The following is a 12,781-nucleotide window of genomic DNA, read 5'->3' as shown; positions in this document are numbered from 1 at the left end:
GGACCCCAAGATCCCTCTGATCCTTCACACTGCCAAGAGTCTTACCATTAATACTATATTCTGCCATCATATTTGACCTACCAAAATGAACCACTTCACACTTATCTGGGTTGAACTCCATCTGCCACTTCTCAGCCCGGTTTTGTATCCTATCGATGTCCCATTGTAACCTCTGACAACCCTCCACACCCCCAACCTTTGTGTCATCAGCAAACTTACTAACCTATCCCTCCACTTCCTCATCCAGGTCATTTATAAAAATCACGAAGAGTAAGGGTCCCAGAACAGATCCCTGAGGCACACCACTGGTGACCGAACTCCATGCAGAATATGACCTGTCTACAACCACTCTTTGCCTTCTGTGGGCAAGCCAGTTCTGGATCCACAAAGTAATGTCCCCTTGGTTCCCATGCCTCCTTACTTTCTCAATAAGCCTTGCATGGGGTACCTTATCAAATGCCTTGCTAAAATCCATATACACTACATCTACTGCTCTTCCTTCATCAATGTGTTTCGTCACATCCTCAAAAAATTCAATCAGGCTTGTAAGGCACGACCTGCCCTTGACAAAGCCATGCTGGCTATTCCTAATCATATTTTACCTCTCCAAATGTTCATATATCCTGCCTCTCAGGATCTTCTCCATCATACTGTCTTTCTTGAATAAAGGAACAACATCCGCAACCCTCCAATCCTCCGGAACCTCTCCCTTCCCCATTGATGATGCAAAGATCATCGCCAGAGGCTCAGCAATCACCTCCCTCGCCTCCCACAGTAGCTGGTACCGGTGACTTATCCAATTTGATGCTCTCCAAAAGCTCCAGCACATCCCCTTTCTTAATATCTACGTGCTCAAGCTTTTCAGTCTGCTGCAAGTCATCACTACAATCACCAAGATCCTTTTTCATAGTGAATACTGAAGTAAAGTATTCAATAAATACCTCTTAATAATAGCATTAATGGTAAGACTCTTAACAGTGTAGAGGATCAGAGGGCTCTTGGGGTCTGTGTCGATAGGACAGTCAAAGCTGCTGCACAGGTTGACAGTGTTGTTAAGAAGGCTTCTGGTGTGTTGGCCTTCATCAACCGTGGGATTGAGTTCAGGAGTGGTGAGATATTGTTACAGATATATAAGACTCTGGTCAGACCCCACTTGGAGTACTGTGCTCAGTTCTGGTCACCTCACTATAGGAAGGATGTGGATACTATAGAGAGAGTGCAGAGGAGATTTATAAGGATGTTGACTGGATTGGCGAGCACGCCTTATGAGAATAGGTTGAGTGAACTCGGCCTTTTCTCCTTGGAACAATGGATGAGAGGTAACCTGATAGAGGTGTATGGGTGACAAGAGGCATTGACTGTGTGGATAGCCAGAGGCTTTTTCCCAGGGCTGAAACTGCTAACACGAGGGGGCATAGTTTTAAAGTGCTTGGCAGTAGGTACAGAGGGGATGTCAGGGCTAAGTTTTTCCACACAGAGAGTGGTGGGTGCATGGAATGCACTGCCAGCGAAGGTGGTAGAGGTGGATACAACAGGTACTTTTAAGAGACTGTTAAGATAGGTACATGGAGCTTAGAAAAATAGAAGGTGATTTGGTAGGGTAATTCTAGGCAGTGTCGAGTTGGTTACATAGTCAGCAGAACAGTGTGGGCCGTAGGGCCTGTAACATGTTGTAGATTTCTATGTTCTTCTGGGTGCTCCAGTTTCCTCTCACATTCCAAAGACATAGGGATTAGGGCTCATGAGATGTTGTCAAGCTGTGTTGGTGCCAGAAGCATGGTGTGGTGCCAGCATCACATCTTCAGTCTATGTTGGCCATTGATGCAAACCGGTGCATTTCACTGTATGTTTCGATGCACAAATGACAAATTAAGAGAAACCTTTAAGGATCTTTACCTCCATGCTTGGGCTTCTCCTGGGCCCGGTTTACCGCATGTCTGCAACGTAAGCAAGGCTCTGAGTTAGTGGCTTTGCCTGAACAATAAGTGAACAGCAGGATGTGCGTCCTTCCCCCTTAGCTCACCACCAGGGCACGGCAGCAGAGGCTACACCAAATCTCTCTATCCCAGCCCGATTTAATCAAGAGATTTGCTACTCCAGTGAGACCCCTTCAAAAGAACAGAGACTGGCCTCATCTACAATTACAGACTTGTGACAGCTCACACTCCTTTACAGTTGAGTGAGTGTAATGTTGGGTCCAGAAGCAACTCGCTCAGAGGAGATAGAACTGACTGCTCTGGTCGAAAAATAAACAGAGTAATGATGCAAGAGGTGGCGAGGGGCACATGGAGAGGGTCATGAAAGGGCAGCGTTTGGAGGGAATTGGGACTAGCTGGGTGGACACTATGGTTGACATGGTGAGTATTTGCGTCTGTATAGTTTCACTCTAAGACTCTGTTCACTGCAGTATAGAATCTTCTGAGTCTGCACCTGCTACCGTGTTGGAAGGGGGCCGAGCTATGCTTGGCAACTTGCTGCAGTACACTTACCCATTCTTCAGCTTCATCTCCAGAGCCCCAAAGAATCCCTTCATGTTTTCCGTGTTCTTCAGCAGGTCTCTCCGACCCAGCCAGCCATTCCCAGTTTTCTCCCCAGACCCCGCGGCCTTTCTCTTCAGCTCAAGCATGCTTGGATGTGATTTGCCTGCAGAGTACAAAGATAACTGTGAAGTCTGGACACACACACAACACGGTCAGGCACAGAGGCAAACATCTGCACACAGGCACACCAGCCTGGAGCTGAGGAACTACTCAGATCCCACTGCCACGTCAGCTCCCAGCCACTTGTGGCACATCGGACAGAGTTCAGCTACAGCAGGCCGCTGGATAAAGGGGACCCACAGATGAGCAGGGCCTGGAGTTGTGACTGGAATGTAACATACAGGAGCAGAATTAGGCCATTTGGCCCATTGAGTCTGCTCCACCATTTCATCATGGCTGATCCAATTTTCCTCTCAGCCCCAATCCCCTGCCTTCTCCCCTTACACCTTTATGCCCTGACCAATCCAGAATTTATCAATCCATGCCTTAAATATACATAAAGACAGCCTCCATAGCTGCCTGTGGCAAAAAATTCCACAGATTCACCACTCTCTAGCTAAAGAAATTCCTTCTGTTCTCCATTCTAAAAGGAGTATTCTAAGGCTGTGTTCTCTGGTCTTAGACACTCCCACCATAAGAAACATCCTCTCCATATCCACTCTATCAAAGCCTTTAACCATTCGATAGGTTTCAATGAGGTCACCCCTCATTCTTCTGTATTTCATAGAATACAGACCGAAAGGCACCAAACACTCTTCATAATACAAGGTGTTCAATCGTGTAATCATTTTTGTGAACCTCCTTTGAATCCCCTTCAGTTTCAGCACATCCTTTCTAAGGGGCCCAAAACTGCTCACAATACTCCAAGTGAGGCCTCACTGTCTTATAAAGTCTCAACATTACACCTTTCCTTTTATATTCTAATTGTCTTGAAATGAATGCTAACATCGCATTTGCCTTCCTTTCACAGCCTCAACCTGCAAATTAACATTTTGGGAATCTTGCAAAAGGACTCCCAAATTCATTTGAGTTTCAGATTTTTGTATTTTCTCTCCATTTAGAAAATATTCAACTCTTTTACTTCTTCTACCAAAGTGCATAACCATACACTTCCTGACACTGTACTTCATCTGCCACTTCTTTCCCCACTCAATCTAAATCCTTCTATAGCCTATTTCCTCAAAACTACCTGCCCTTTCACTTATCTTCATATCATCTGCAAATTTTACAACAAAGCCATCAATTCCATCATCCAAAACATTAATATAATGTAAAAAAAATACAGTCCCAACACAGACCCCTGTAGAACACTAATAGTCATCAGCAGCCAGCCTTTCCATTCTTTGCCTCCTGCCAATCAGCCACTGCTTTATCCCTGCTAGAATCTTTCCTGTAAAAACATGGGCTTGTAGCTTCTTAAGCAGCCTCACGTCGCACTTTGTCAAAAACCATCTGAAAATCCAAGTACAAAACATCAACTGATTCTCCTTTGTCTATCCTGCCTGTTATTTCATCAAAGAATTCCAATAGATTTGTCAGGCAATATTTTCCCCTGAGGAAACCATGCTGACTACGGCCTATTTTATCATGTGCCTCCAAGTACACCAAAACTACATCCTTAACTAACGACTCCAACATCTTCTCAATCACCGAGGTCAGACAAACAGGCCTATAGTTTCCTTTCTTCTGCCTCACTCCCTTCTTGAAGATCGGAGTGACATTTCCAATTTTCCATTCTTCTGGAACCATTCCAGAATCTAGTGATTATTGGAAGATCATTACTAATGCCTCCACAATCGCTTCATCATCTTTTTCAAGACCCCTGGGGTGTACACCATCTGGTCCAGGTGATTGAACTACCTTCAGATATTCAGTTTCTCAAGGACCTTCTCTCTAGCTATGGTAACTCCATACACTTCATCCCCCGACACCTGGAACTTCCACATTACTGCTAGTGTTTTCCACAGTGAAGACTGATGCAAAAAACTTATTCAGTTCGTTTACCATTTCCTTGTTCCCCATTACTATCTCTCTAACATCGTCTTCCAGAGGTCCGATATCCACTCTCACCTCTCTTTTACACTTCATGTATCTGAAGAAACTTTGGTATTCTGTTTATTACTGGCTAGCTTACTTTTGTATTCCATCTTTATCTTCTTAATGACTTTTGTCATTGCCTTCTGTTGGTACTTAAATCTTCACAATCTTCGAACTCTCCACTAATATTTGCTCCATTATATGCCCTCTCTTTGGCTTTTATGACTTCCCTTGTTAGACATAGCTGTGTCATCTTGCCTTTAGAAAACTTCTTCCTCTTTGTGATGTGCATATCCAGTGCCTTCCGAATTGCTTCCAGAAATTCCAGCCATTGTTGCTCTGCCATCATCCCTGCAAGTGTTCTTTTCCAATCAAATCTGGCCAATTCCTCCCTCATTCCTCTGTAATTCTCTCTACTCCATTATATTAGGACATCCGATATATTAATGGGGATTCACAGATGAGCATGGCCTGGGATTGTGGCTGGGACATCAGATATATTACAGGGGGCAGGAACTCACTGAGCAGCCACTGGTCACAATCCATGACAAGGGAAAGAAAGGAGGAGGCTTATAGAAAGCTGGAGGAGAGGTCAAAGAGAGCAATCTGCTAGTTACTCACTACCTAAGCTTGTGCCAGTGAATGCCTAGGTTGTAGGCAGGGAAGTGCAATAGTTTTAGATTATGGGGCCAATGGGATTTGTATACACCAGACTAGTTGGAACTACAACAGGATGAGGAACTGTACCTGTGTGGGGAGATTGGCTTGTATTGGGGAGGGTTAGCTAACCAAGGGATGCTGCACAATGGAAAGGAAATGGAAAATCCAGTAAATACTCAGCCCGTCTGACCTTGTGATGGAAGAAAGATCACTGAGGAAGGAGCTGAAGATGGGTGGGGTGAAGTCAGTGAAAATCCCAGTGACATCCTGGAGTTGGGATGGTTGACCCTTGATAACTTCAGCCATTATTCTTCATGCTAGGTACGACTCCCATCACTGAAATGGTTTTTAGTTTATTTAGAGATACAGTGCCTACAAAAAGTATTCACCCACAACCTGGAATTTTTCATGTTTTATTGTTTTACAACATTGAATCATAGTGGATTCAACTTGGCTTTTTTGACACTGATCAACAGAAAAAGACTTTTGTTAAAGTGAAAACAGACCTCTACAATGTGATCTAAATTAATTGCAAGTATAAAACACAAAATGATTGATTGCACAAGTATTCAACCTCTTCAGTATTTAGTAGATGCACCTTTGGCAGCAATTACAGCCTTGAGTTTGTGTGGATTGGTCTCCATCAGCTTTGCACATGGGGACACTGAAAATTTCCCCCATTCTTCTTCACAAAACTACTCAAGCTCTGTCAGATTACACAGGGATCGTGAGCGAACAGCCCTTTTCAAGTCCAGCCATAAATTCTCAATTGGATTGAGGTCTGAACTCTGACTTGACAACTCTAGGACATGAAATTTTGTTGTTTTTAAGCCATTCCTGTGTAACTTTGGCTTGGGGTCATTATCTTGCTGGAAAACAAATCTACTTGCAGTTCTCTTGCAGACTGCATCAGATTTTCCTCTGGGATTTCCCTGTATTTTACCTTCTACCTTCACAAGCCTTCCAAGGCCTGTTGCAGTGAAGCATCCCACAGTGGGTGTTGTATGTTTGGACTTCCAGAAGACCTCTGACAAGGTGCCACACGTGAGACTGCTTACCAAGAGCCATGGCATTACAGGAAAGTTACTGGCATAGATAGAGCATTGGCTGATTGGAAAGAGGCAGCGAGTGGGAATAAAAGGATCCTTTCTGGTTGGCTCCCAGTAACCAGTGGTGTTCTGCAGGGATCGGTGTTGGGACCACTTCTTTTTATGCTGTATATTAATGCTTTAGATGATGGAATAGATGGTTTTGTTGCAAAGTTTTCAGATGATATGAAAATTGATGGAGGGGCAGGGAGTGTTGAGGAAACAGGTAGGCTGCAGAAGGACTTAGATCAGGAGAACGGACAAGAGAGTGGCAAATGAAATACAATGTTGGAAAATGCACGGTCAAGCACTTTGGCAGTAGAAATAAATATGCAGATTGTTTTCTAAATGAGAAGAAAATCCAAAAATCTGAGATGCAAAGAGATTTGGGAGTCCTTGTGCAGAATACCCTGAAGGTTAGCTTGCAGGTAGAGTCGGTGGAGAGGAAGGCAAATGCAATGTTAGTATTCATTTCAAGAGGTGTAGAATACAAGAGCAGGGATGTGATGCTGAGACTTTATAAAGCACTGGTGAGGCCTCAGCTTGAGTACTGTGAACAGTTTTGGGCTCCTCATCTAGGAAAAGATGTGCTGGGATTAGAGAGGGTTCAGAGGAGGTTCACAAGGATGATACCAGGAATAAAAGAGTTATCATACAAGGAATGTACTCACTGGAACTTAGAACAAAAGGGGATCTCATTGAAACCTTTCAAATGTTGAAAAGTCTAGACAGAGTAGAAATGGAAAGGATGTCTCCCATAGTGAGGGAGTCTAGGGCAGAGGAAACAGCCTCAGGATAGAGGGGCATCCATTTAAAATAGTGACCTGGAGGAATTTCTTTAGCCAGAGGGTGGTGAATTTGTGGAATTTATTACCACAGGTAGCTATGTAGGCCATCTTTGGGTGTATTTAAGGCAGGGCTTGACAGGTTCTTGATTGGACAGGGCATCAAAGGTTACAGGAAGATGGCTGGGGAGTGGGGCTGAGAAGGGGAAAAAAGGATCAGCCATGATTACATGGCGGAGCAGACTCAATGGGACAAATTGCCCAATTCTGCTTTTATGCCTTATGATGCAGCCACCACCATGCTTCACAGTAGGGATGGTGTATTTTTGATGATGTGCAGTGTTTGGCTTACACCATAGTATTTAGTCTGTTCACCAAAAAGCTCAATTTTGGTTTCATCAGTCCATGCAAACTTTTTTCCAGCTGACTTCAGAATCTCCCATGTGCTTTCCAGCAAACTCTAGCCGAGATTTCACGTGCATTTTTTTCAACAGTGGGTTTCTCTTTGCCACTCTCCATGAAGCTGCGACTGGTGAAGCACCCGGGCAACAATTGTTGAATGCACAGTCTCTCCCATCTCAGCCACTAAAGCCTGTAACTCCTCCAGAGTTGTCATTGATCTGTTGGTAGCCTCCTTCACGAGTCACCTTCTTGCATTGACACTCAGTTTTTGAGGACAGCCTGCTCTAGATAGATTTACAGCTGTGCCATATTCTTTCATTTCTTGATGATTGACCTAACTGTACTCCAAGGGATATTCAGTGACTTGGAAATTTTCTTGTATCCATCTCCTGAACTGAGCTTTTCAATAACTTTTCACAGAGTTGCTTGGAGTGTTCAGGACACTGACTCACCAGCAGTGGGAGCTTCCAGACACAGGTGTACTTCTCCTGTGATCGATTGGAACACGTGACTGCACACAGGTGATCTCCATTTCACTGACGATGTGGCTTCTGAAACCAACTGGCTGCATCAGTGATGACTTGCAGTGTCATGGTAAAGGGGGTGAGTACTTGTGCAATCCATTATTTTGTGCTTTATATTAGTAATTAATTTAGACCACTTTGTAGAGATCTGTTTTCACTTTAACACAAAAGAGTCTTTTTCTGTAGATCAGTGTCAAAAAGGTCAAATTAAATCCACTGTGATTCAATGTTGTAAAACAATAAAACATGAAAACTTCTGCGAGGGATGAATACTTTTTATAGGCACTGTACTGCATGGTAACAGGCCCTAACAGCCCAATTAGCCTTCACCACCCAATTACACCCACATAATCATTTAACCTACTAAATGGTAAGTCTCTGGAACGTGTGAGGACAGTCACAGGGAGAATGTCCTTACAGCGGTGGGAATTGACCCCAGGTCACTGGCTCTAGAAAGTGATTTGCTAACTGCTGTGCCTGTGTTTTACCCTCAATAACCACTGAACTGGGTACCGTCAGAGCAAGAGATGAGACCTGAGGTAGATCAGCCATGATCATATTGAATGGTGGGTAGGTTTGAGGGACCAGTTGGATAACACCTACACCTACTTTCTGATGATCCTCTATTTTATGGGGCTCTATGATACTCTTTGATATGTTGGTTTGAGGTGAAGGGCAGTCACTGCCACTCTCGCTGGAATTCAGCTCTTTGATTTATGTTGGACCAAGACTGAGATGAAATCTGAAGCTGATGGAAGTCACTTTGGCTGAACACTATTACAAATGCTTAAGCTTTGTCTCAATATCATCCACACAGTCGCTGACCTCACAAGTCCTGGTATTTGAGGTTTGTATCAGTACTTAGTCTGATGTGATGACCAACACACCGGTCAAGAGTATAAATGTACATTAAGTGATGTCTATCACCAGGATGCACAGCACTCTGAATATTGCCTCCAGTATGTTCAGGATACAGTCTCTTCCTGTTTCTTAAATCAATGTATTGTGTTCAGGAGTTGTACAAGATATTGGTGAAGCCTAGTTTGGAGTATTGTGTGCAGTTTCAATCACCTACCTACAGGAAAGCTGTAAATAAGTTTGAAAGTATACAGAGAAAATTTACAAGGATGTTGCCAGAACTGGAGGACCTGAGTTATAGGGAAAGATTGAATAGGTTAGGATCTTATTCCCTAAGGTTGAAAAAGTCAGGGTGTTGGGGCTGGAGGAGAAGACCAGGCCAGTATTCAGCTTGCTGCTCAGCAAGCTTTACTCATCTCTGTGCTCCACTGAGACTGTAGCCTGGATTGGCTGTGAATGGCTTCATGTCTGTGGATTCACTTTCATGAACTTCAATTCGGAATATTATTTGCTTACTTTCACTGTTTGCATACCTTTTTTCCCCTCTGTACACTGGATGCTCGACAGTCTCTCTTTTTTAAAAGTATGGGTTCTATTGGGTTTCTTCATGTTGTGGCTGCCTGTAAGGAGACCAATCTCAAGGTTGTATATAGTATATAAACTCTGATAATAAATGCACTTTGAACTTTGGGCATAGAAGATTGAGGGGATATTTGATAGGGGTGTACAAAATTATGAGGGACGTAGATAGGGTAAATGCAAGCAGGCTTTTTCCAGAGGTTGGGTGAGTCTACAACTAGAAGTCATGGGTTAAGGGTGAAAGGTTAAATGTTTAAGGGGAACATGAGGGGGATCTTTTTCACTTTGAAGGTGGTTGGAGTGTGGAACGAGCTGTCAGTGGAAGTGGTGGATGTGGGTTCAGTTTCCCCATTTGATAGAAATTTGGATGGGTACATGGACGGTAGGGGTATGGAGGGCTATGGTCTGGATGCTGGTCGATACAACTAGACAGATTAATGGTTCAGCATGAACTCGCTCTTCAGCCCCATTACAGATCCCTGGAGCAGCCTCACCAAGTCAGCAGAATCGAGCCAGAGCTCTCACTCACCCATGTGATAGAAGGTGAAGCACATGGTCATCAGATTCTTGGCTGGGCCGAAGTCATCCCTCTGGTAACACCTGCAATATAAACACCACACGATTCAGGGCTCCACTGCGCACGCGTGCACACAAAATGGGAAGGAGCTGGGACATCAGATGGAGTTGATAGCACACATGAACCCTGTGGGAAGACCAGCCCAGGAATCTCTCTTGGCATAGTGTTTCTGAAGATTGTGACTGCCACATAATTACCACAGTGGCAGGAAAGCAAAGCAAATTTAAGTCACCAGCAGTCCACAAGTGACTGCTTAAAGATCAGCTTTATTTGCCACATTGATCAGAAAAAGTTGCAGAAAGTTGCAAAGTCAGCCAGCTCTATCATGAGCACTAGCCTCCCCAGCATCGACATCTATAAAAGGCGACGACTCAAAAAGGCAGCATCCATCTGTAACACTTACCCAACAGGCTGGTATATGTCCAGGGGAAAAGGAGATCCAGCCACATACCAATCCCACCGCCCGTACACGCAGGTGCTGTGAAAATCGAGTTTATGCCTCGCACCCGCCCACAGTATCAAACCCACAACGAATACCGTTATGGAATACACTTTAAAGAGTTTACTAAAATTAAAAGAGTATTAGGCAATACAATATATATGCAAGGTAAACAAACAAAAAGGCGCCAACTTATCAAAGTTCAGTCAGTTTAGTGTACATTGTTGGAGCTCAAACCTCGAACCATTCGACCCATCGTCGCTTGCCTCCGACCTCCACGTCTTCGCACCTAGGACCACGCCCGGTGGTCTTCCGAGCAGTGCAGCGCACGTCCACCTTCCTCGACGTCTTCCTCCCGCTCTCTCCCAAAAAGCCCGCGAAAAACCCCTCCCCCAAGTTCCCAGCCTCACAAGACAAAATAACATTCCCCATTGGTTAACAAATGAATACAATTACCATATCAACAAGTATAAAGCAAAACAACTGCAAGAGAAACACTTATCAAAGAAGCATTCCTACTCTTAACAAACCAAAAAACCCATTTTGAGTAACATACACAGGACATTGTACATTCTCTCCCCACCTGCAAATGTCATGCCCTCATGGCATTACCAGAGTTCCCCAACGCTTCTTGTAACACACAAAACCCAACCCAGGTGCAGAAAAGTGACATAACTACCCAGAGCAGTAGAAATCACACTCGGTTCTCCCGGTACCACATATGTCAACCGCTCCGGGGGGCGCCTAATCCTCTGAGATCTCCATACTCCTTCTGCCCCACTGGGCTCTCTCTTCACCTGCGAATCCACTGTCTCGGACTCCCCAGGTCTACATGACAGACCCTCACCCCCTTCTTCACGGGGGTCCTCCCTCACCTGAAATCTCTCCGGCTCACGCTCGGGTTCCACCCTCTCTCCCCCCAATGTTGGCTGCCTCTCCATCTGACCCTCAAGACCTTCCCTCCTCTCACCCAACTCAGTATGGGAAGGGCCAGGAGCCTCCTCTTCTGGTACTGGAGCGCCAGCGAATAGGAACAGGGCCCACTCATCTGAGTCGCCCTCTTCCGAATCGGTAGCCATTCCCAGGTGAGGGACCTGTCCCCGCTCTTCAGCAGCGGGCTCTTCCCGTTCTCCGCATCCTCGCAGAGTCCTTGTACTAGGCGTAACCTCCCACTCAGGCTCCTTATCCACCTGCACCGCTTGACCCAAGGGCAGCAGGTGATTCAGATGGAGTGCCGTGATAGGCCCTTTCCCATCCTCAGGTTTCACCTGGTAAACTGGCAGTTTCGGCATCTGGCTCTCTATTACATAGGGGCTGGCCGCCCATCGATCTGCCAACTTGTGCTTACCAGGGAGTCCCAAATTCTGTAAAAGGAACCGGTCGCCCGGCAATAATTGGACAAACTTCACCTTTCGATCATACCGCATCTTATTTCTCTGGTTTTGTTTGGTAGCCGCCACCTTGGCCAACTCATACGCCCACTGTAACTCCCTCTTCATGTCGGACACATACTTTAGATAGGACTTCCCGGGTAATTCACCCACGTCACCCCCAAAACAAGTCAACTGGCAACCTCACTTCCCGCCCGAACATCAGATAATAGGGCGAGTACCCTGTAGCATCATTGCGAGTACCATTGTAACAGTGAACCAATTGTCCAATATGACGACTCCATCTACTTTTCTGCCCAATCTCCAGTGTCCCGAGCATATCCAACAGGGTCCTGTTGAACCTCTGAGGATCTCCCTGTGGGTGATAAGGGGTAGTCCTGGATTTCTCAACCCCAAGCATAGTCAGTAATTCATGGATAAGGCGGCTCTCAAAGTCCCGCCCCTGCTCACTATGGATTCGCCTGGGAAGGCCGTAATGCACAAAGTACTTCTCCCATAACACCTTCGCCACTGTCGTCGCCTTCTGATCCTTGGTGGGAAATGCCTGAGCATAGCGAGTGTAATGATCGGTGATGACCAAGACATTCACGGTGTTGCTGGTGTCAGGCCCGATCGACAGAAAATCCATACGTACCAGGTCCAGAGGTCTCACACTCTGCAAGTGCGACAGTGGAGCCGCCAACGCTGGCAGGGTCTTCCTCCGGATGCAACGACGGCATCCCCTACAGTATTCTTCGACTCCCCCCTTATCCAGGGCCAGTAGAACCGGTCTTTGAGTAATCCATATGTCTTTTCCACCCCCAAGTGTCCAGAATCATCATGTAAGGCCTGGAGTACAGCCTGTCGATACTCCTCCGGCAGGACCAGTTGCCAACAGTGGGGTTGGTCCGGAGGCGTCGTT

The 12,781-nt window shown here is 45.4% G+C and overlaps 1 protein-coding gene across 7 annotated transcripts in view; it reads right to left on the bottom strand.

Moving 5' to 3' along the window:
* Window positions 1-12,781, bottom strand: part of LOC132407086 (Fanconi anemia core complex-associated protein 24-like) — a 195,941-nt gene that overhangs the window by 75,529 nt on the left and 107,631 nt on the right. For all 7 annotated transcript variants that reach the window (XM_059993372.1, XM_059993366.1, XM_059993363.1 and 4 more), the window contains 3 exons: window positions 10,003-10,073; window positions 2,490-2,643; window positions 1,897-1,937 (listed from right to left, as the gene is read on the bottom strand). In XM_059993372.1, coding sequence (XP_059849355.1) covers window positions 1,897-1,937; window positions 2,490-2,643; window positions 10,003-10,073 — 266 coding nt within the window. The remainder of the gene's footprint in view (window positions 1-1,896; window positions 1,938-2,489; window positions 2,644-10,002; window positions 10,074-12,781) is intronic.

This window comes from Hypanus sabinus, chromosome 17, assembly GCF_030144855.1.
Source record: "Hypanus sabinus isolate sHypSab1 chromosome 17, sHypSab1.hap1, whole genome shotgun sequence".
NCBI classification, from domain to species: domain Eukaryota; kingdom Metazoa; phylum Chordata; class Chondrichthyes; order Myliobatiformes; family Dasyatidae; genus Hypanus; species Hypanus sabinus.
This window is presented reverse-complemented; position numbering and strand designations above follow the sequence as displayed.